At 45.3% G+C, this 24693-nt stretch overlaps 1 protein-coding gene across 2 annotated transcripts in view; it reads right to left on the bottom strand.

Annotated features, from left to right (window-relative positions):
- camk1b (calcium/calmodulin-dependent protein kinase Ib) overlaps positions 1 to 24693 on the bottom strand; it is a 30865-nt gene that overhangs the window by 5749 nt on the left and 423 nt on the right. Inside the window, exons 2-4 of one of the 2 annotated variants that reach the window (XM_047026265.1) lie at positions 23405 to 23422; positions 20447 to 20560; positions 2523 to 2654 (exon numbers count right to left, since the gene is read on the bottom strand). In XM_047026265.1, coding sequence (XP_046882221.1) covers positions 2523 to 2654; positions 20447 to 20560; positions 23405 to 23415 — 257 coding nt within the window. In that variant the 5' untranslated portion in view covers positions 23416 to 23422. The remainder of the gene's footprint in view (positions 1 to 2522; positions 2655 to 20446; positions 20561 to 23404; positions 23423 to 24693) is intronic. The other variant, XM_047026266.1, reaches the window with a different exon arrangement.

The following is a 24693-nucleotide window of genomic DNA, read 5'->3' as shown; positions in this document are numbered from 1 at the left end:
TCATTAACATTTCATCTAATGATGAGGGAATGAATGAATGCATGGATGAATAAATGAATGAATGAACGACATTAATAATGTCATTAATGAATGACAGCCAGGAAGAATTATGGACCAATGAGGGTGAGACCCACCTGCCCATGGTGCTGTTTGAGAACGTTATCACCACTAGGTGTGTCTCTTCTTGCTGTAAAGTTTGAGGTTTTAAAGCCGGTAGTTGTTTGACTTCCTTCAAAGATCCTTATGCACAGATGACAACTGATTAGAACCTAGACCAAGACTGGTGCTTAACACACGCATGGCCAATATACTGATGATTATGTATAGCAAATAAACTGTATATTGCTGCTGATATAGACATAAGGCGAGGCTGGCAAGTCTTTACCCAGAATCTCTGGGCAGACGGGTAACCAGTGTTCCATGAGCCACAGACAGCAGGCAGACTGGGAAGGGGGGAGGGGGGGGGGGGGGTACACTGACGTCACAAACACTCAGAGACACGGCCAAACTGAGACTGGCTGACTGACATATTTTCTGTTTCACAGCCGGTGGTTGACAGTCGAGACATGTGACTAAGTGAAAGTTTGCAGAGAGACGAGATCGATGCCTCACATCGCTGGTGATACATTTATCAAAAGCAGCAGTGGTACAAGGAAGTTGCTCTTTATATGAAGCTCTGTAATGCCAGTTTGAGTCATTCATTTAAGAATGTTTTCTGATTGGTTAGGAGAACCAGGTTTGTTTTGTTTGATCAGATGGTATGATGGAATGATTGACGAGTGTGTGTTCTTAAAAGTGCATACTGTACGTGTGTAGGTATGTGTGCACACGTACTTTACAAGTGCCATAATACAAATTACACTTTTGCTGCAAGTAAAGAAACACCTAAGAATTGGCAAAGGTCCAAACCTGAGCTAGGTGCTGGAGCAACAGGGGTAATATGGGTAAAAGCTGACTGACTCCATTAGGGATCTGCCACAGTGCAGGTCATAGACAGAGGACACACCTAATGAAATGCTCCAGTAGGGGTACAGTAGCTGACTAATGGCTTTGTTCAGCAATGCAGAGGATAAAGTAGGACAGGTTAGCATTGCAGTTTTGGCCTTCTGACTGATTTCTTCTTTTTTTTTATTTTATGTGTCAGGCCACAGGCATCAGGCCACAGGCACACTCACAAAGAGGAGTTATTCATTTGGTCAAGAAATTGAAGGGAAGAGAAAAAAGTTTGTTAGGAATGAATCCCAAAATCTCAGTGGGAAGTATTGAAGGTTTTAGGCTCAGCCAACTACAAAGCACAGGAGAATTTAATCAGAAACAATATGTCAACAATCCCATTCCTTGGAAAGGACCTTTCACCCGCCTTCTTGTCAGATGAGACTGGGTGACTAAGCATGTTCTGTTTGGAGATGGTGAGGGGTGGGAAGGGGAGCCATAACGAGTGGAGGGTTAGGAGAATCTCTTTCATGGGTACAGCCAGTGACGTAATGTAACAGCTGGTTTGTGCTATCATTGAGTGTCAACCATCTTGCATTGAGTAATTTAGGCATTTGAGAGTCTCACTCAAGATTTATCTCCGCCATCTGGTTTGAGAGAGGCTGTATTATTTTTCTGGGTGGACTAGTCTGGTTCTGACCTCGTGGGAAGCGATGCAAGGACACCCTAGAAGAGTGCACACACATCTCTGTCTGTCTGTCCCCGGGTTTAAAAAAAACACGGGGTTTAATTTAACATATTTGAAGGCCGTCTAACACCTGCATCTCAGAAGAGTGGATCCTTGAGACACAGGCGAACACAAACATACCAAACTACTCAAAGTTTGAGTGACTTTGACACAAGCTTTAAACCAAGCGTTTCTATGTTGTTTCTGTTGCTATTTCTGTTTCATTTCATCCCCTCTTATGTTTTTCTATTTCTCTCTCTTTCTCCCTTTCTCCTTCTCTCTCTGTCCTTGTCCCTCTCTCTCTCGCTCTCTCTCTTTCTCTCTCTGTCCTTGTCCCTTGGCCCTCTCTCTCTCTCTCTCTGTCCTTGTCCCTCTCTCTCTCTCTCTCTCTCTCTGTCCTTGTCCCTCTCTCCCTCTCTCTCTCTGTCCTTGTCCCCCTCTCTCTCTCCTCTTATCCCTCTGCGCCTGTTTCTCCCCATCTCTCTCCCTCTCTCACTCTGTGTCTTTTTCACTATCTCTCTCTCCTCCCTCCCTCTCCATCCGCCTACCCTTACCTCTGGATGGATCTCTGTGTATTGGTTAGGCCTCTGTGTCTCCTGTAACCCAGGCAACAAGGGAACTATAAATAGCCACTTTAGTTCAGTCTTTTCCGGCATGGCCAGTAATTCCCCACATTCAAATAACGGAATTTGAACCACACTGTCATTAGTGGAATTGTTGTAGTCGGCACCAGTCTGTGTCTTTGATATGGACGTAAACGTATCGGGTAAAATCATGTTCATCTCTGAAGAAAGATACGAAGGTAATCTGCTCCAGCATGTGTGTGGGGGTGTGTGTCAGTTTGTTTAAAAGCATCACTCACTTGTGTAGAACAGCGATCTCATTCTCAATGCTGTTCTCCTTGCCCTCCAGGGCTTTCTTGGGGATGCACTTGATGGCTACCAGCCTCTGGGTCCTCTTCTCCTCTGCTAGGACCACCTCAGAGAACGCCCCCCTGGAACACAAACAGCACCGCCCGTTAGACCTCAGACATGAACCATACATCACACATTATACACACAACTACTCCCCCCCGACTGCATTCATCCCAGGATGTTTAACAGTATTTTAAACCATTCCATCAATCTGAAAACCCCCAAAGTATGCAGAGGCAACAGCATTCCAAACCTTTGGGAAGACAGGAAACATTAAACTCATCCTCACACTCCCTTTAGAATCTATCCTTGAAGGAATTTGAAGACAAGCGTATACACGGTATGTTACAGATGTAATCTATAGGTTCTAACAGAGTAAAACCAGGATCTGATGGGTGGCAGTCAAAGCAAACCTCTCAACCTAAACCTGAACATTTTCAGTCCCAGACAGAAACAGAAAGATAAGCAACATTTCACATCGTGCCGTGGACCCAACAATTCTCCACAAAAAAGGATCAGCTCCAACAGGCTATTTCTCTTATTTACAGTATATTCCTGACCAATCAATACCCAGCTAGCCGGAGGGAACTCAACTGACAGCACATGTCAGAGGAACATCTGCTGGATGCAGCTTTAGGGTAAAGGGGCTCCCCTCTCTGCCAGCTAGCAGCAGAGCCATAAGCAGCTAAGGGCAGGGTTCAGAGAGACATCTGAAACATGACTGAGAGGCTGCTTGGCACCAGGTCAGGGTCTGAGGGGAGGAGCTAAGTGACTGAGAGGCTGCTTGGCACCAGGTCAGGGTCTGAGGGGAGGAGCTACTTGACAAAGATAGCTCAGCCTGAGTGGGAATGATGGAGGAGACAACTTAAATGTAAAGCAAGGTTTCATTTGACCCTTTCCAAATATTTGAAATAATGACTATTGGAACAACAAAAATGGACACGAGTAACACGCCAACGCTGACGTTAAAGTCCGTTTGATTTGTTTTCTTAACCCTTCAGAGTGGTGCTCCCATTTGGAAGAGGTAGAATCACTTTTGTAAACAGAAGGTACTCTATTTATAACTAGAAACAGCATCAAGCACTTAACATTACAGGCCTGTGGTCACACACTGATCCTAAATGACAACAGGGCTGCTTGTGCTCATAGGGTCACGTGACATCAGTGGAACGTTTTAATAGACGCTTGTACAGAACCACTTAAGTTCTACTGAGAAAAACGATAGAGTCTGAACTGAATCCTTTTATTTAAATGAGATCCAACTGAACAGTCAATGTGGGCTCACATACAGCTGTGAAGGAAGGGGTCACCAGGTCACATTCCTTCTGGAGTCTGGAACTGTGGACATTCTCTATCCACCCCCAACCACACCAACCAAACTGGAGAAATCAGAGGACAGAAATTCTCCCGAGTATAATGGTCTATCCTAATACAAGCACAGATGATTATCAGAGTAAAATACTGTGCTGCAGTATTTACTCCTTTATTGGGGTCGAAGCAAACGAAAGAACAAACATTAGTGCCTACATGCCATTGCTATCTACATCCTCTCACATGATGCCATTAAGTCCCAAATGACTCTGGTAACTGATAAGCTACAGTTCATTCGAAAACAAGTTGGACCGCATTTGAATGACTGATCTTGATCTTTCATTGCTTTCACGACAACCAAAACAACAAACATTTACAAGGCTTCGTACATACGTCTTCTTCATAACCAACCCAAACTGATCAGGCTGATGAAAAGCAGAAAAAAAACCCATGGAGTTCCACTGTAGTTCTTAAAACAAACAACTCAATCATTTCAGGGGAAGATGCCAGGTCTTAAGTTTGATCTGTAAAGTGGGTTTTGGCTGTGACATAGTTGAGTCAACGCCCGTGTTTACAGAGTTCATGCTAACAGGATGTGCTTATCATCACCACGGGACTGAGGTCCGGGAAGACGAGCCAGGCTGTCCTTTATGTGGTCTAAACAGCGCTGTGGGACTGCTTCTGCTCCTGTCAACACAGTCTACCATGGCAGCATCAGCTGCCCCTAAAGGAAAAAAACGATGTTTACACTTCAAATGAGTTTCTGTTCAGTTGTATTCAATTTGCTACTTCCCAAAACCAGAACAGCAGCTGTTTCGGTGTCAACCTTCTGGTTAAATATACGTGGTGGCTGATGGTCTTTGCAAATAGGGGAAGTTCTTTTTTCGGCCTACATTATGAGATGACTGTATTCAATTCTGTCTTCGATATTCTGTATTCTGTTCCACTCTACAAAGAATGGTTTCTCAATGAGGCCTTCAGAACGGCACGTATCAAAAGCCAACCCTAGCAGTGCAGCTCAAGCTCAACAGGTTGAGGTCTCCAGGGGAGAAGACTTTGATGGCTAATGGCTACACACTGACTCGGCCGTCACAGTGTGTGTAGTACTGTAGTCCTGGCATCTAAACACACTATCCATGATTTCCATTTCAATGAACACATTTTTTTCACCTCTCCATCGCCCAGATGTGTGATGCAAATTGTCAATGTGGGTTCAAAGCTTGATATACGTAGCAAGTGTGTGCACACACCAGATAGGCTACCTCTAACAGCTTGGCTAGAGGACAACTAAAAACAGACCTCAGATTGCACAAAGTTCTGATACAGGAAAACACTGACACACACAGTATATAGTAATGCAGGGCATTGGAGCTCATGCACACACATGCCCCAACAACTTGAGATGGTGCTTTAAATATATGAATCATGTGATACAGACTCAGAACATGCAAACTCTGGCTGTGTCAGGGAAGTTGTAAACCTACGGGCCAAAGCTATGAACATGTTATGCAAACTTCAGTTGACCAATAGCTAGCTAGACTGTCTTCAGTCCTCACATTTAATGCAAACTCTGGTCAAGGATTAATATAAGCATGATAAGCTTATATTATATAAGCTATAGATATAAGATATATAACAATATAAGCATATTGGTGTTACTGCAGAAATCACCTTCCTCACTTTCACCGCCTTAACCTTGTCAACCAATCATGCAGTCATAGTGTCACATGTAAACCCACATTTAAAGCCACCTTTATAATAGGATGCTTCTCTGAGTGAGTCCCTGGACGAAGTACTGCAGCTGCTTATCTTTCTGCAAACCACCTCTCTGTGTTCTCTAAACCCACGTTCATAAAGATATAGTTCAAATGATAGCAGTATCTGATCTTACGTAAAAAAAGTATTCATTTTTCAGAAAAGTATCCAGCGACATACATATAGTGCATGTAGAAAGTCTAGCAGATAATCCAGGATAAATGTACAGTTCTGACAGTAAAACAGTGGTCAGGGCCAGGGAACATTCATACCCATCCTGACAACACACCTAGTAAAAGGGCATTTTCCTCAGACAGAGCAAAAGCATTTGAGTGATCTATCAATCCATTCAGATCCATATGTGACATTAAGGAAAATATGTCAGAACATTCTCCCTAGCTGCGAACTGTGCTTAAAATAAAGACATGGTGTTGCTTAGCTTCCGTCGCTAACAGCAACCCCCTGCCAGAGTGGTGCTCTCTCTCTCTATTTTAATGACTTCGCTGCACATCAAAGGAATTCAAAGTCTAATGCACACACACACACACGCTCACACACACTCACAACCACAGCAAACATCTGTGCATACAAAGTACACAAAAAGGTGCACAGCAAACAAGCCTACTTACACCCTCAAAACCCACACAACACTACAGCAAACACACACTGACACACAGACTAATGACAGCACAATCTCAGTAGAAATAAAAGGTCACATGGAGCAGTATCTAGCTAAGATGAGAGCAGAGTATGTCTCTCTGTGAAAGCCTGGGGGCCTAAACTAAAGCTCAACATACAGACTAAGATGAACAAGAGCAGGTTTAACCATGTAAGATACACAACACAGCAAAGAGGATTGTGTTACTAAGCTACACACATATTCAAGAGCCCGGGGGTGGGCCATTTTTGGCCTGAAAAAAAAACTGAACACTGGAGAGGGAAGGGAGGAGAGAGAGAGAGAGAGAGACAGAGTGAGAGAGGGAGAGAGAGAGTGAGAGAGAGACACAGAGTGAGAGAGGGAGAGAGATGGGGAGAAACAGGCGCAGAGGGATAAGGGGAGAGAGAGAGGGGGACAAGGACAAAGAGAGAGAGAGAGAGAGAGAGAGAGAGAGAGAGAGAGAGAGAGGGAGAGAGGGACAAGGACAGAGAGAGAGAGAGAGAGAGAGAGAGAGAGAGAGAGAGAGAGAGAGAGAGAGAGAGAGAGGGAGAGAGAGAGGGACAAGGACAGAGAGAGAGAGAGAGAGAGAGAGAGAGAGAGAGAGAGAGAGAGAGAGAGAGGGAGAGAGAGAGGGACAAGGACAGAGAGAGAGAGAGAGAGAGAGAGAGAGAGAGAGAGAGAGAGAGAGAGAGAGAGAGAGAGAGAGAGAGAGAGTATGCACAATATTGTTCTTGATCCAGCAAGCCATCTGAGCCAAAAGGAGCCCTGGTCAAGCAGGTCGCAGAACAGGGCATGATTTCAGACTGAGGAAAGGTCACAGGAACACATTGAGAACCTTCTGGACCACAGATAGTTCACAGAGGGAGGAGCAGGAGTGTCATTCATACTTGTCTTTGTTTGCGCCTTTTTTTGGAGCATCAAAAATCTACACGAGTTCCCTGGAACAATTTGCATGTTATACTACACGGGATGGAGATCACAATGATGTCAGTCACCTTTGGCAAATACCAGTGACAGTCTGTTGCATGGTGGGATTGGGAGTTTTTTGTTTCTCTTTCCAGTGTTAATCCCCCCCCAGGACCGCTGAGATAGCTCAGTAATTTCATTTTAGCTGCGGGTATCTTTGTGTCTAAGCCAGCAACCACAGGGTAAAATATGGTCAAGAACAAACAGGCATTAACAAGCCAAATGAAAGTGTATGTAGAAGATGCAGGTTTGTTTACATACCGAAGCCGAAAGGCCAAACAAATATGTCTCGGGTGCTAGATGGGATGTTAGCGGACAGGATCGTCCAAGTGTCCTCTATTATGGAGAGCAGGAGGACATGGACATGAATGTTTAACTGTCTGAGAGAAACATGCCTCACCTCTGTTAGCACACACACCTGCTCACCAGCTGTGGCAGATCTAAGGGGTGGCAAGGGGTGGCAGCTGCCACCCCAATAAAAAATACTGCCACCCCAAGTTTTTTTACGTTTTTTTTATGCATTTAGCTGACATTTTTATCCAAAGCGACTTCCAAGAGAGAGCTTTACAAAAGTGCATAGGTCACTGATCATAACAACGAGATAGCCCCAAACATTGCGGGTAGCCAAAACATGAAGCATACCATGTGAAAAAGCAGTCCCAAAGGGAAGAACCATAAGAGCATGAAGTGAAACAAGTTACAATTAAACAACATGAACCTCAATCTTCCCATGGAAAAATATTATTTGTACATTGCATAACATTTAAATAAATAATATTAATATTACTGTTTAATTTAAACTACAATGTTCTAGCCTAATCATTTACCATAGGGAGTACTGTACCCCCCTACTCGGTACCCGGTTTGATTCGCCTCCAGGAGGCCACCCAACAACTTCCTTCTGCCACCCCGAATTAAAATCTCTAGTTCCCCCCTGCTCACCAGTAACAAGGGCACCGCACGCGGCCCATCAAACAAGCTCCTCTCATTCCACTGCATTCTTCCCTCCCTCCCTCCCTCCATCCATCCATCCCTCCCTCCCTCCCTCCTCTCCTCTCATCCGTCTTTCCCATCATGCTTTGCTAGAGTCATCAAAGAGGTTGGTCTTTCCATCCCCTAATCTCTCTTTCTTCCTCTCCCTCATCTAATCTGTCCATCCTATCCTTCTGTCAGCCTGGCTCAGCCGCTCTACGCCTGTCCTGGGCACACTCTGTCACTCTCACTCATCTCTCTAACTCTCCCTCTATGTCACACACACACACACACACACACACACACACACACACACCTGCTAGTCCTCACACTAAGTACTCTGTCATCCCTACACTAGTTGTATACTGTCCTCATACCACAAAAACTAAGCTTACCTACAGAGATATGACAACATGATCCTTATCTTTTACATTTCCAGTTAAAAAACAAGACAAATGGATTGTCAGTATGAAAGAAACCCACTGTTTGCTTTTAGAGTGACTCAGAACTTACAAACTTGAACAACGTAACACATTAAACCAAGATCACATCATGAGAATTAATGTCAGAGCTGCTTTTCGGACAAAAAGCGAGCTAAAAATAAAAGCTGAAAGGTTGACCAAGTTTAGACATAAAAAGAATGATGTGTTGCTGTACACTGTGCAGCCTTCTTCAGAACTTCAATATTTCCCTCCAGGCGTGATACAGGGGCTTTGTTGCTATTCCACATAATGGGAGAGCTGGAACGGCAGGACCTCCAGCAGAGGAGTCTGGTCCAGGCGGAGGGGGGGGGGGGTCTGGTCCAGGGGGGGGAGGAGGGGTCTGGTCCAGGGGGGGGAGGAGGGGTCTGGTCCAGGGGGGGGGAGGAGGGGTCTGGTCCAGGGGGGGGGGGGGGTCTGGTCCAGGGGGGGGAGGAGGGGTCTGGTCCAGGCGGGGGAGGAGGCCTGAGGGAGATACTCTGAACGTGTCATTGGAGGTACACTGTGCAGTTTGTCATCAGGGTAGGAGGCCATGCAAGGATTAGATAGGGAGCAGTGAATACAAATGTACATTGAGAGTCAGTAGGGGTTGTATTTAGTGAGATTGTGCCCAGGTTTTGCTGTGGGTGACATTACCTAACCCCTTGATATAAATTCCAGATTGTATCACTTGGTACACTGGACTTCCAAGAGGAAGATTAGTATTGCAGAAGACCCCAGTCATCCGCCATGTGTCTGCCGGCGAAGACTGCCAGAGGTTGACTTTTAAAGGCTCTTGATCAAATGGAGTCATATAAACACAGTCAGCATCTTCCGAGCTACGAGTGCTACCAGCGGATAAAAAGTTGTTCTCTGTTAGGGTAAGAGAGTGTCTGTGTGTGTGCGCGCCTGCACAGGAATAGTGTACTGGGAAGAAGATAAATGAATAACTGAAAGTTTAGAGAAAAAGAAAGAAGAAAGGCACACTAAGAAAAGTAGTGAGAGAGGCTTGGTTGCTGAGAACAGATGGGGTTACATAAGTGGAACAAACACCAGGTGTGTGTGTGGACCAGGCACTGTGGGCCGCCCTGGGCCATGATGAGATGCAAGGTTCTGTAAAAAAATGGGTCAGCACAGAGCCAAAAGCTGAGGTGCCCTTTACACACACACACACACACACACACATATATATATATAGAGAAAGAGAGAGAGAGAGAGAGAGAGAGAGAGAGAGAGAGAGAGAGAGAGAGAGAGAGAGAGAGAGAGAGAGAGAGAGAGAGAGAGAGAGAGAGAGAGAGAGAGAGGGAAAGAGGGAAAGAGGGAAAGAGAGAGAGAAATACATACTATACAATGATAAGATTGTTGTGTACAAAACTATTTTTTTTTTTTTTAAAGAAGGAAGTGAGGCCATCTCACTCTTAACCACAACCAGGCCAGTAATAACCAAACTTTCTCTTCCTCCTTCCTTTGTCTCTTACAACAAAAGGCACCAACGACCCACATATCAGGCTTCACTTGTTCCGAGTTCCGATGAGTGCTCCACACTCAGAGCAGACATGGAGGAGACCCATGCTCCACAGACTGATCTGCTGGAGGAGACCCACGCTCCACAGACTGATCTGCTGGAGGAGACCCACGCTCCACAGACTGATCTGCTGGAGGAGACCCACGCTCCACAGACTGATCTGCTGGAGGAGACCCACGCTCCACAGACTGATCTGCTGGAGGAGACCCACGCTCCACAGACTGATCTGCTGGAGGAGACCCACGCTCCACAGACTGATCTGCTGGAGGAGACCCACGCTCCACAGACTGATCTGCTGGAGGAGACCCACGCTCCACAGACTGATCTGCTGGAGGAGACCCACGCTCCACAGACTGATCTGCTGGAGGAGACCCACGCTCCACAGACTGATCTGCTGGAGGAGACCCACGCTCCACAGACTGATCTGCTGGAGGAGACCCACGCTCCACAGACTGATCTGCTGGAGGAGACCCACGCTCCACAGACTGATCTGCTGGAGGAGACCCACGCTCCACAGACTGATCTGCTGGAGGAGACCCACGCTCCACAGACTGATCTGCTGGAGGAGACCCACGCTCCACAGACTGATCTGCTGGAGGAGACCCACGCTCCACAGACTGATCTGCTGGAGGAGACCCACGCTCCACAGACTGATCTGCTGGAGGAGACCCACGCTCCACAGACTGATCTGCTGGAGGAGACCCACGCTCCACAGACTGATCTGCTGGAGGAGACCCACGCTCCACAGACTGATCTGCTGGAGGAGACCCACGCTCCACAGACTGATCTGCTGGAGGAGACCCACGCTCCACAGACTGATCTGCTGGAGGAGACCCACGCTCCACAGACTGATCTGCTGGAGGAGACCCACGCTCCACAGACTGATCTGCTGGAGGAGACCCACGCTCCACAGACTGATCTGCTGGAGGAGACCCACGCTCCACAGACTGATCTGCTGGAGGAGACCCACGCTCCACAGACTGATCTGCTGGAGGAGACCCACGCTCCACAGACTGATCTGCTGGAGGAGACCCACGCTCCACAGACTGATCTGCTGGAGGAGACCCACGCTCCACAGACTGATCTGCTGGAGGAGACCCACGCTCCACAGACTGATCTGCTGGAGGAGACCCACGCTCCACAGACTGATCTGCTGGAGGAGACCCACGCTCCACAGACTGATCTGCTGGAGGAGACCCACACTCCACAGACTGATCTGCTGGAGGAGACCCACACTCCACAGACTGATCTGCTGGAGGAGACCCACGCTCCACAGACTGATCTGCTGGAGGAGACCCACACTCCACAGACTGATCTGCTGGAGGAGACCCACGCTCCACAGACTGATCTGCTGGAGGAGACCCACGCTCCACAGACTGATCTGCTGGAGGAGACCCACGCTCCACAGACTGATCTGCTGGAGGAGACCCACGCTCCACAGACTGATCTGCTGGAGGAGACCCACACTCCACAGACTGATCTGCTGGAGGAGACCCACGCTCCACAGACTGATCTGCTGGAGGAGACCCACGCTCCACAGACTGATCTGCTGGAGGAGACCCACGCTCCACAGACTGATCTGCTGGAGGAGACCCACGCTCCACAGACTGATCTGCTGGAGGAGACCCACGCTCCACAGACTGATCTGCTGGAGGAGACCCACGCTCCACAGACTGATCTGCTGGAGGAGACCCACACTCCACAGACTGATCTGCTGGAGGAGACCCACACTCCACAGACTGATCTGCTGGAGGAGACCCACGCTCCACAGACTGATCTGCTGGAGGAGACCCACACTCCACAGACTGATCTGCTGGAGGAGACCCACGCTCCACAGACTGATCTGCTGGAGGAGACCCACGCTCCACAGACTGATCTGCTGGAGGAGACCCACGCTCCACAGACTGATCTGCTGGAGGAGACCCACGCTCCACAGACTGATCTGCTGGAGGAGACCCACGCTCCACAGACTGATGTGTTGTCACTGAGGGATGACAAAGGACACCGCCGACTACAAATACTGTGGGACTAGACTCACTTCAGTTTCTGATGAGCCCATGGGGCACAGTGCTGTGAAAAAGGAAGTGAGGGAAAGAGGGGGGGGGGGGGGGGGGGGGGGGGGAGGAAATTGGAAGAGTCTGGAAAAAAAGACTATCTCTCAACATATTTGTGATATTTATGGTCCCTTGGGAGTCTGAAAAATTAGCTGTGAGGAAAATAAAGAGATGCAGGCGTCACATTATCACACTGAGGTGCCTTGAGGTACTTGTGACAATTAATGTCCCAGCTGCAACATCGAATTAAACATGAATGCTCTACTGGAGATTAAAGCCTGTTAAAATGCTATTTTGGCATCATGTTTTTTTTTTTTTATCTCAATTGTGCAATACGGGGATGTAAAGGTAGTGATAGCTAGTTTAGTGTTGATAACACGTTAAACTGACCTTTTTGTCCAACTCCAATGTTTTTGTGTATGTGTGAGAGAGTGTGCCTGTGAGTGTGATGCTGAGCTTCGTACAGGACAACAGGTCTCTCCCTGAGGACCCTCGTGTCACCAAAACAGAGCCAGCACACAGAAGGTACAGTAAATAACACGGACCCGACAACAACACACACGCCCATCATATTTCAAACTGTCACACACGCAACCTCTCTATTCCTCTCTCTAGGTCGATTCCCTTTCAACTCTTCCTCGTTTTCCTGACTGTGAAGCTCTATCATAACACCATTACTCTCTCTCTCTCTCCAATCCTTAACTGTCAGCATCACTCTCCCTTTCTGTCTCTATTAAATGTTAGTCATCTGTAAATCAAACGTGAGGCGCTCACCAACAATCGGGTGTGAATTGCATATGCAAAACAGAGTGTGAGCAGAAGTGGCTGCTGTTGTTTATCAGCTGTGTATGGTTGGATGGTTTCTCCAGGCTGATTATAATGAGGCAGAGACACCAGGCAGACGGCATGTCAAACCAGAGAAGGGAGGGACATCAAACACAAGGCAACGGAAAAACTAAGGATGGAGAGATGAAACCAGAGATGGAAGTGGAGAGAAGAGGTAGAGGAAAACAGAAAGAAACAAGGGAGAGAGAGAGAGAGAGAGAGAGAGAGAGAGAGAGAGAGAGAGAGAGAGAGAGAGACAGACAGACAGACAGAAAGAAAGATATTCGGCTCTCAGGAAGAGCCTATCTAGTTCTGCTCAGTAAACCATGGGCCTCTCTGACTTGGCCTGACCTGGCTTGGACTGGTAGCTACTGTTCTCCTCAGTCTGGGTGTGTTGGGACTGTTCCTGTGGGAGCACAGATGGAGTCCAGGATGATGAAGAGGGTGGGAGAGAGAAAAGAAACAGCAGACGAAGAGATTTAAAAAGACAGGAAAGAATAATGGGGGGAATGTAGAGGGAGGGTAAACAACACAGGGATAGATGGGGGATATGGAGTGGAGGCTGTAGCTGGGAAGGTGGAGGGGCTGGAGGAGGGAGCTTAGAGGGATAGAAGGGGTGGGGGGGAGACAGGAGGTAGTGTGAGTATAAAAGGAATAGAGAGGAGAGCAAGAGACAGACAGAGTGAATAATTGAAAGGATAGAACACCTCCCAGTGTTCCCCACGCTGAGGGCCACAGCTGCTCCCGACCTTGCCCAAGTGGAGTAGGGACACCCGCTATACATACTACAGCCTGAGCGACCTGAGAGTCAGAGAGAGTGAACCTGAGAGATTAGGTGCGGAGGATGTATACCTTAGGACACGAAGGGAGTAAAAAACAAGAACAGAAAAGTTCACAAGAAGCCGTCATTACATAACTCTCTTCGTTCATTGGTTAGAGTGAGCAGGATAAAAAATATTAGGTGTTTTTGTTTTTTTTGCCGCTTCTGTGAGATGGGAGATCCAGCCCACTGAGGCCTCCCAGCTGGGAGAGCTGGCCTGGTGACAAGGTCCACCACGCCGTCTGTTAGAGAACTCCAGCGCAGGCTGGCTCAGACAGGACACACATGGAAGCACCGACCCTTCAAGAATTGTGACAAGATGCTGAACTGCCTGAAGTTCTGGTACCAAATGATTTTATGGTACTGTGTTTACTAAAAAGTAATAAAAGTCAGTTGGGAAGAGATTCCAAAGCCAAATTTAACCTATAACCTTTACCCAATACAAAAACAGATAAAAAGCATTTTCTTTTAACGTTCGTGATGTGGGGGATCTGAGAGCCCGACGGTTAAAAGAAAATGCTTGACTTTGTTTTTATGCGGTAAAGTTGTCGCAATACGACGGTGGGTCACAATGACTGATGGGTCAGAATGACCCAAAGATAACACAAGGGTTAAGGTTACATTAACTTCCATGAAACTAAATAATAGGGACAATATTGCGGGTTATCTGTATGATTTCTTAAACAAGTGAAACCTGGTATGGGGGAGGTTGTGCTTTCCAGGGATAAGTGGATGTCAACATTGATCTTGTTTTGGTAACACAACCTTCAACTGCCCCTTTACAACATCCACTCACCCCTTAAACTCCTCCCCCATACCATGCCTTCTTCTACTTATGTAATACCCTTCACCACTCGCAACTAACACCATTTAATTACATGTCTCTACAAAAGATTTGACCATTTGTATTGTCACGTGTTGGTTGATGTTGTCTCAATGTACAGTTTGTCCACAAACATATTATGCGAGTTTGGCAAGTAGATGGAAACATCCAGAGCAGTCCAGCTCTATTCACACACTCTGCTCTATAATCCATCCAGAGCAGTCCAGCTCTACTCACACACTGTTTTATAATCCATCCAGAGCAGTCCAGCTCTTCTCACACACTCTGCTCTATAATCTATGCAGAGCAGTCCAGCTCTATTCACACACTCTGCTCTATAATCCATCCAGAACAGTCCAGCTCTATTCACACACTCTGTTCTATAATCCATCCAGAGCAGTACAGCTCTATTCACACTCTGTTCTATAATCCATCCAGAGCAGTACAGCTCTATTCACACACTCTGCTCTATAATCCATCCAGAGCAGTCCAGCTCTTCTCACACACTCTGCTCTATAATCTATGCAGAGCAGTCCAGCTCTATTCACACACTCTGCTCTATAATCCATCCAGAGCAGTACAGCTCTATTCACACACTGCTCTATAATCCATCCAGAGCAGTCCAGCTCTACTCACACTCTGCTCTATAATCCATCCAGAGCAGTCCAGCTCTATTCACACACTCTGTTCTATAATCCATCCAGAGCAGTCCAGCTCTACTCACACACTCTGCTCTATAATCCATCCAGAGCAGTCCAGCTCTACTCACACACTCTGCTCTATAATCCATCCAGAGCAGTCCAGCTGTATTCACACACTCTGCTCTATAATCCATCAAGAGCAGTCCAGATCTACTCACACTCTGTTCTATAATCTATACCACACATTCAGACGCACAGCTCATCAACGGATTTCTTGACAGTGTCCAGCGTAGGCACACAACTCAAATCCAAAATCCTACACAGACACTCATCACAATCAATCCGGCATCATAGCAGCCAGATAGTGGGAACAAAATCCACTGGGTCACCATTCCACATTAGCACTGGGGCATTTCTGATCCATCAGTTGTATCGATTTCAGATGATTCCAATGCTTCCCCCACATCCCTGTCCTCTGTTCCCTATGTGCTGGCCCTGCACGCTCCCTCCTCGAACGCCCCTGCCCCTTGTTACACTTCCCCTCTCCATGTTGCAATGCATGCTAGGATTGCACAAGGACCCGAAGGGCTGTGTTGTGTCGAAATGCTGTGAAGCATTTCTCCCTAGGGGCTTCTGCCTGTGGCCTAGGCTCTGAGTGAGCGAAATGTTACTTTACAATTCTATTTAAAAAGTCTAAATATTATTGTGGAAAGGAGCCTCGGTGCAGTGCGTAGGCCAGTGCAAGTCCCAGGCTCTGACCATAGAGGTCTCTCTGCCGACAGTGTGGGAAAATACCACCCTCATGCTGAGGCTGTGTAGACACAGGCATGAGGAGAGGACATTCACCAGGCCTCCCACCTCCAGACACGTGACGCCATTCATAACCCCACTCTCCTCTTCTTCGCTAGGAGGACAAGCTGAGTCATAGACACGGATGAGCCATGGATAACAGAATTCAAACCAACGCATCACCCGTCTGCTCTTCACCAGGGGGGAAATGACAACGAGGAGGAGAGTGTACAAGAGTGTGCACTCTTCAGCTACAAACAGGATCAATACGTGATGCTTTGTTTCGTTTCCCTGGTTCCATCCCCCTGTACGTACAGTTGCCGCTCTGATTTCGGCAACACAACAATGAGCCGGGGGAAACTCTGGGGTCCAGTCACACAGAAAGCCAGCGTGGAAACACTCACTGATTAAGAGAGGCAGCTGGGGACACCCAAGCCAGAATGGAGCTGGATTTCATATGAGAGTTCAAACGCAGGAGCGGATACAGGATTGTGATTACAGAAAGATGGATAAACCAGTGAGAGAAAGACGGCGAGAGAGAGAGAGGATTTTAGTTGATTGCATTGGCGGAGTGTGCATCATTAATCCAGATCAAATCAAATCAAATCAAATTTATTTGTATAGCCCTTTTTACACGCAAGCATGTCACAGAGGGCTTCACATGCGCCCATAGAACTGCCCCTCAACCAACCTAAACCCTCAAGGAAGACAAGGAAAAACTCCCAGAAAAACTCCCACCGGGAGAAAAAATGGAAGAAACCTTGGGAGGAGCAATTCAGAGAGGGATCCCCTCCTCCAGAGACGGTTGGTAAGAGAGAGGAGCAGAACACAAGCTAAACATAGTCATACAGTGTCAATGGGTTTTGAAACACCAAAATCCATTGTTCGGCTTTATAGACGTTGGATGGGACCGGGAAACTGATCTGTTTTAATTACTCACACAACAGCAGCATGGCCTCATGGTGACATGCTACATTTCCAAAATACACAGTGGATCATGTACTCTCTAAAAACACATTGAAACTGCATTTCTGAAATCTTCATAGAATTTGTGTAGGAAATCATTCTCATGGCAACTCACAAGTTAACTGCTTCAACACGCCGGGCTACAGGCCCAGAACTCCCCCCACAGTCTCTACATGCATGACAGAATACAGCACCAGGTTCGGCACAGAAGTTGAATTTCAATTATATCTTTTGGCGTTCACCGTGTGTTCTGTCATCACTATGGATGTGAAATTAATAAAGCAAACACAGACACAGAAGTTGAGTGTACTTTTTGGGAGATTGATTGTCGGGCTATTGTCCTGTGAAGTGGATTGTAGAAAAGAATGAAAAGCCAGAAGACAGCACCGAGAGAGGCCAAGGTAATCAGAGAACTTGTCCCAGGCACCAGGCCCCAGGTTGGGGACGGGCATACATGATGCTGAAGGGCATGGAGACTGCATAGTGGTGGTGAATGGGCTGTGTAGAGAGGGGAAGGATAACCCAACCTAAGTGACAAGTGGAACATCTGCATTCCACTGAAACTATGCAGACAATAACAGGTTGTTTTGCATGATAGTAGGTTATAGCTTGCAGGTATGTGTTTTGTCTTTAGTGTCATTGGTTTGAGCTACCTGTCATGTGATGTCTCGGCTCATACAAACATCCAGTATCTCAACATTGGAGATCGCAACAGTTTTAGTTAGCTAGCTAGTTAGGTTGATAACTAGCTGGCTAACTAGCTAGCTTGCAATATATTTAGTCAGATATAATTCTAATCTACTGGAAGTTGCCAAACTAGAAGGCTTTTCGCCTAAATGCAGACATTGGCCCCTGTTCATTTTTTATAAGGCTAAGAATCTTTGATTATAAATGTATTATCTCTGCCTATGGCCTCGGCCTACATGCCTGACAGTACTTAATTTGGACAATAATGCACACTCCAAAACTCTCCAACATATGCACACTCAAGCAAAAGACAGAAATGCACACAAACACATCCAGCATCTTGCTCAATTCCCAGTGACAAACAGTCAAAGAGATGGATTCCAGGAATCCATGCTATCAACTGTCAGCAGCCATGTTCCGGAGAGCATATGAGTGGAGACAGTTAATCTCTCACACAATGCTCACACATTCGCAAGCAGGATTATTAATAGCAAATAAAAACTTTGTTTCCATAGTGACTGTTAGAGTCCATATGGAAAGTGTCTCCTCCTGTTGCCAAGACAACCAGTAGACGGTGAACTCGCAGCTGAGCGATGCGGTGAGACGGTGATCTTTCCAAACCAGTGCCGACGACCAACATATTCCTCAATTACGCGTGCATCCACCCATATTGTTGATCGGGATTCTGCTCAAAATGAATGGAGTATAAAACCTAAATCAGATGAAGATTAAAATGGCCCAAATCAGATGAAAATAGAATTTACCTCAAGCTTTTCTGCTCACACGCACCAGATCCATAGAATGACAAGGCATCAATTAACTACATTATGTAAACTGTGTAGTCCGTGTTACATACATAATTCTAGAACTAATAAGGATGTGTGTATCTAATATAGACACTTCAAATACTGTTGGTCTGGAGTGGAGACACCTTGAACAAACATCCTGTGTAAACCTAGTTACACATCATGGTTCAATGATTCAGAATCAATCTTCACTTAGGCTCTATTCTACCATGAGTGTTCCCACTTAAGTTACATTGGTGGTACATTTCTCTTGTATTTTTTTGTCTTCTACTATGCCAATATTGAATTGGATTTAGGATTTAGGAGTAATGACAATAGTAAAACATTGTGGCCTTTTAAAAAAAACAATGAAAGTTGATCAAAAATAAGCACCTAAATATATTAAGGAAAATGCACTCCTCCGTCCCCTGCACAAGCTCACCCACACTAACATCCAGAGAGGAGCCAGAGTCCTCCCAGCCTCACTGAAGACAGGGAGATGGCGCTGAAATGTTGTCCAGGGATTAGCTCATACTTAACTGTAGACAGCCAAACCCCTCACACCCAAACACAGAGCTGTTGATAGAACTAACTTCTCAACTGCAACTGTTGACTTAGCTTGAACTTGTTAACATCTGGCTATGGGTCCCTGGTGGGCCGGTGTTTATATGCAGTATGCATAATTATGTGTGCTCTGCTTTCATTGGAATACATATATGATCTCTTTCTAGAGAGGAAAAAAAGGTTGGACTCTTACATTGCCTACTGCTAATGCGTTTTTACTTTTGAATTTGTGTTTCTGGAGCTGGTCCCAGAATGTATATGTTATGGTCTCTTCTGTCCTCATTTTGGGCTGCTGTCTCCTTTCTCCCACGCCCTGGTCATCAGATAGGGCACCAGAGCTTCTCTATGAAGTACTTCCTGGTGCAGAGGTCGTCTCAAACGTCCACATGCTGAGTAGCCAAACACTGTCACCAGGGAGTTTTTGAGGCAATGGTGAAGTTTGCAAAACTGAAATGCTAAGTGTAGCACTTTATATTAGTGCTGTACATTAGAGTTGACAATTTTGACACTGTGTTTTATTTTATGCAAGGCTAAAAATATCTAGCAGCCAAGACATGCACGGCCACGTCATCCTAATCATGTGCAGACACAATAGACAACACAGTAAAAAATGAAGTAAATACATAAAGAAGTATCTAAAGAAAAAGCTAAATATAAGAAAGTGTAAAAGGTCCCAGGCTATTTATAATTCAGGTCTATAAAGGAAGGCACATCAAGCTATCACGAAGACAAGCTCTGTTCAACACATTTTCCCTCTGCAGGTTTGAATACATTATCGCCTGTGCCAGCTAAGCAGACATGTATTAAGTAGACATGAAAGCCCAGACACACGCACACAAACACACACACACACACAGTGTCATTTAAACCATGGGGCAATTTTCCCAATAGGCTAGTAGAGCTGAGCATTAAGAATGACCCTGCATGGGCATGTAGCCAAGTCCTCATCTAAGCTTACTCCCAATCTAGTCAGAGCCAAACACTTCTTACAAAGCAGGATATCCCCTTTCCTTTTAGGTTCCAGCAACAACTTTCTACCCACAAACAATGCAGCCTTACCAAGATAGGCCAATTCCAGAAGATAAAAACATGGAAGCAATTGATGCAAATATTATGGATGCAAGTACCAAACACATGCAAATTATCTCTATTTAGTAAATCCACATGAACTGTTTAGGCTTTTTTGTGTGCATACTAATAGTACTGTAAAGTGCACTATCAGGTCCAAATCTACATTAGAGGCTCTTCTCAAATACATATTAGAAGGACTTACGTTCCCAGAATCTCTTTGAAGTCGTAGTTCTCCTTCACGTCTGAGGTTTTCTTTTTCCAGGCATGGCCATCGTCACCCAAAGGCATCTTTCTCTTGTGACGGTCTGCTACAATACTAGGGGAGAGGAGGAGAGAGGGAGAACTGTGTTCATTCATACTCATCCTTCTAACAGTTGACACTCTCTGGCAAGAAAGCAGAAGATAAGAAGCTCTTACTTTCTGGACGTGTGAACTAATACCTGAACATTTCTCCCAAAGTAGTCTTCTTTTGACCACTTCCAAATATTTGATTGCTCAGCGTAGAACATGTGTGTTATTCTTGTGTCACTCAGTTTTGAGTACCAATACAATGCAAAACCAGGACAGTAAGAGCGTGGCTGACAGGTCACATCATGGGACCATTTGTTCCGTATTTACGCCTGATAACTATCAGAATGTCATCAGGACAGTTGCACTCGGCAAACAGAGACAAAAAGGTATACCGCAGGTCCTAGTTTCCCTTATTTCCTGTTAAACCATTAACATTTAGTCATTTAGCAGACACTCTTATCCAGAGCGACTTACAGTAAATACAGGGACATTCCCCCGAGGCAAGTAGGGTGAAGTGCCTTGCCCAAGGACACAACGTCATGTGGCACAGCCGGGAATCGAACTGGCGACCTTCTGATTACTAGCCCGACTCCCTCACCGTTTAGCCACCTGACTCCCAAACCTTGACCTCACAAATCCCTCTGAGAAGCTAGTGTGAGCGCGCTCACCAGTCTCAATACGCAACATTAAGGGAAGGTCGCACACTGTGTTATGGTTGCAAGGACACTTGCTTCAGTGACTGTCACAATACAAATATTTCTGTAACTTTGAAAAAGTTATCAAAGTTATAATCAATACTATTGCACTACTTCTGGCTTCACACCAACCACAGACTAAGTTATCAGAATACAAAACGGTAGGTGTGAAGCCAACAAGTAGGTCAGGATTAACTGTAACACCTCATAGACAAACATAAAATTGATGTGTTGAGAGAGAAGGTACTGCTACAGTACTCTTAAATGACCAAAAACATTTAAGCCACCCACACAAGGCCTCTGTGACAACTAAAATAGCCCAGTTCATATCAGTCCTCCTTACTCCTCTTCTATTCTCAGACACAGGATCATCGGCTGTTGTAGCCTGCTTGTCTGACAGTCTGTCAGTAAGTCTGACAGTCTGTCAATGTGTCGCTTGTAACAGTGCCATTTCAGTTGTAGATATATAAGTGCAAGATGACAACATATTAAAATATTGTATGTTTATTTTTAGAATTCTATTCAGCATGTATTTTACCAGGATAGTCACATTTAAAATGCCTGCCTCTTTTTGGAACTGGGGATTGAAGGGTAACTACAATTTGTCAACCAGAGGTGACTAAAATGACATTGTTGCAAACCGAAAGTATGTATTTAACTGAAAATGGCTCCAGGTTATTGAGGTAAGGTACAGTCAGTAATGGTTCATCTTGCACATGCTGTCACTTAAAAAATGCCTATGTGAGAAATCGCTTCCACTGTCCTCCAATGAACACAAAGGCTAGCCACCCAGATGCTAAGATGCAAACAAACGTGCACACACACACACACACCCCTTGGTGGTCAGTTCACTGCCCACCCTTTCCTCTAAAGTTGGCTCCATTGGTGTCACCATGGAAACCCACTGGTAGAGGTGTGGTATCTGAGATATATATATATATATACACATCCAGTATGTTGCCAAATAAATATAATTATCAGAAAACAGCCATTATTAATTAATTAATAATTATTCAGCCTTGTAAAAAAAACATTCTGAAACATGTTCTAGTGTACAGCATTTTTAGAAGCACACATGATTTCCCCTAGCAGTAGTTAATAAGCAGGGAGCTTTAAATAAAAGGAACCAAGTTCTACATGAGAAATTATAGACCAGTATGCAAAGTGGTGTGCTTGAGGGAAGTGCTACCCGTTTGAGTAAGTGTTGTCCCATGATTGACTGAGGACTTTTAGATTTCTCAAGAAAGTGAAGGGCATTTTTTGGATAACTGGGCTTCTGTGGAATCTTACAAAAATATAAAATCGACAGTTGTTTTTACTCATTGTCTCCCTTGGTTTATCTGTGCAAATCTTAGGAGGGATGTTATCACCTGGTGTCATTGCATAAAGAGGAAATGATACAAGAGGAAGAGGACATTGCAGTGAGACTATTACCCAGCAACTATCCCTCAATGTTGTACTCATGGTGAGCCCTTTCTCATTACCCTAATGAGAAACAAGTTGTGAGTTGTAGCAACGGTTTGAAGATTCCTTGTTGTCATTTAAATAGACAAAACCTCTGTCATTTCCATTGGCATAAGACATTAAATACATCTTTTGAAATATACAGTAAGTCTTGCTAAATGACCTGAGGTAATGTATACTCAATACACTGAGACACATTTGCAATGAGGCTACCGGCTGTAGCTGAACATGATTCGCTTTGTATAACCAGACAACACATTGTGCACTACTAAGACCAACCCATAACAATTATAACTAAGCATTGAACACAAACTACAGGTAGTTAAACGAGCAAGGAGTTCAGTGTCAAAAACAAGCATCGATGCTTTAACATGGCACAGTGTAGGAATTCAGATGTGCAGAGGAGCGAATAGGAGACAGGAGGGTAGAGTCTCTGTAAGTAGGAAGGTTTACGAGAGGTACATGCAGGTACTGCTTTTGACAGACCTTAGAGAGTGAAACAAACATCTCTGTATGGTTGGTTAGATCATTTGCCTTCAGCGGGACAAGTCAAGATGCCCAACGGTGCACTCGGGAGCAAACAAGATCGAGCAGGATTTAGACAAAACGGGTATAGAGGTAAGGTAGCTAACCATAACCACATTCCTAAGATCTACTTGACATGCAGCATTCACTGTTTGAAAGCATATTGATCAAAACACTGTACTCACTGGTTTCCCATTGCTGTGCTGGGCAGAAGAAACACACACAGAGATGTGAAGTAGCTGTCTGATGTTGAATGGAAATGTGAGCAATACTGTGAGTCCAGAGCTAAAGATCAGGGTTCTCATTTGAGATGAATTCAAGCCACACACATAAATACACACACACAAATACACACATACACACACACCCAGGAAGTTGGGTTTGTTCCAAATCAAACCTGTGTGTCTGCTTCTGTGTGTTTGTGTGTGTGTTTGTGTGGGTGAGCAAGAAAATGAGGATGTACAGTATTGAGTTTGCACATGTGTGTGTGAGTGTGTGTGCGTAATGCATGTTACTTCTTTCCTCATAACATTCCCACCTCCAAGGTATGACAGAGCTCTTGCTTTCTAATGATTCATGTGCAGTCTGTGCTAGGTATCTACCTACCTAATCTAAGACATTGATGAATATAACATGGTAACATAATTATATCAACGTGTTCATTTTGGTATGGTTGATTTTTATCAAATTGCATCTCTTAGGAACTTTACTATGTGAACATGAAGAAAATATTTCCTCAAGTTTTTTTTATTTTTATACCAGTTTCCTCTTTTGACAGACGATCTGCGTGCCTGTTGCCTGCCTGTCTGACCGCTCAATCAGCTATCAAACTTATTCATAAGCACTTTCAGAAAGGCCATCATAACTGTCTGATGTGAACTCCATGTCACTCTCTCTCTCTCTCTCATTATGGCAATCTTTATCGTGTTCTCTCTCTCCCTTGCCCTCTATTTTCCCTACTCTCTATTTCTCTCATTCACTCTCTCTGTCTCTTTCCATCTCTCTTTCTCCTCCCGGCAGCTCGGAAGGAGACGACAGCTTATCAATTAATAAGCTCAGTTTGAAAGGGATTTGCTTAGTGTCATGGACACCGGTGCCCCAGATGAGTGGTATGTGTATGCTGTGTGATTGTTTGTAAGAAGGTGAGAAACAGAAAACAGACAGAAGGGGAAGATATCTGCAGCTGAAGAGTTTAAAACTCTAGTCAGAAAGGTGAACCTCGAAAAATGACATGCAGAAGACAGTGCCATGGAGCAGAGGCATGGTGGTCCAATATTTGAAAACCATGTTAGAGAATAAACAAAAGAAAACGTCTTTAAACAAAACATTTACATAATATCTTCCAAGCCTGCAGCTTGTAGGCTAGCCAGTTTGCTACTGTAGCCTGACCCTACTCGCAGTACTTACGCTGTAGTTTTTCTCTCCGAATAGCTCTTTGACTTATCGTCCTCTTACCACTTACTGTTCATCAGTT

This window comes from Hypomesus transpacificus, chromosome 9 (genome assembly GCF_021917145.1).
Source record: "Hypomesus transpacificus isolate Combined female chromosome 9, fHypTra1, whole genome shotgun sequence".
Lineage (NCBI taxonomy): Eukaryota > Metazoa > Chordata > Actinopteri > Osmeriformes > Osmeridae > Hypomesus > Hypomesus transpacificus.
The sequence above is the reverse complement of the archived record's forward strand: the minus strand, read 5'-3'. Positions and strand labels throughout refer to the sequence as shown.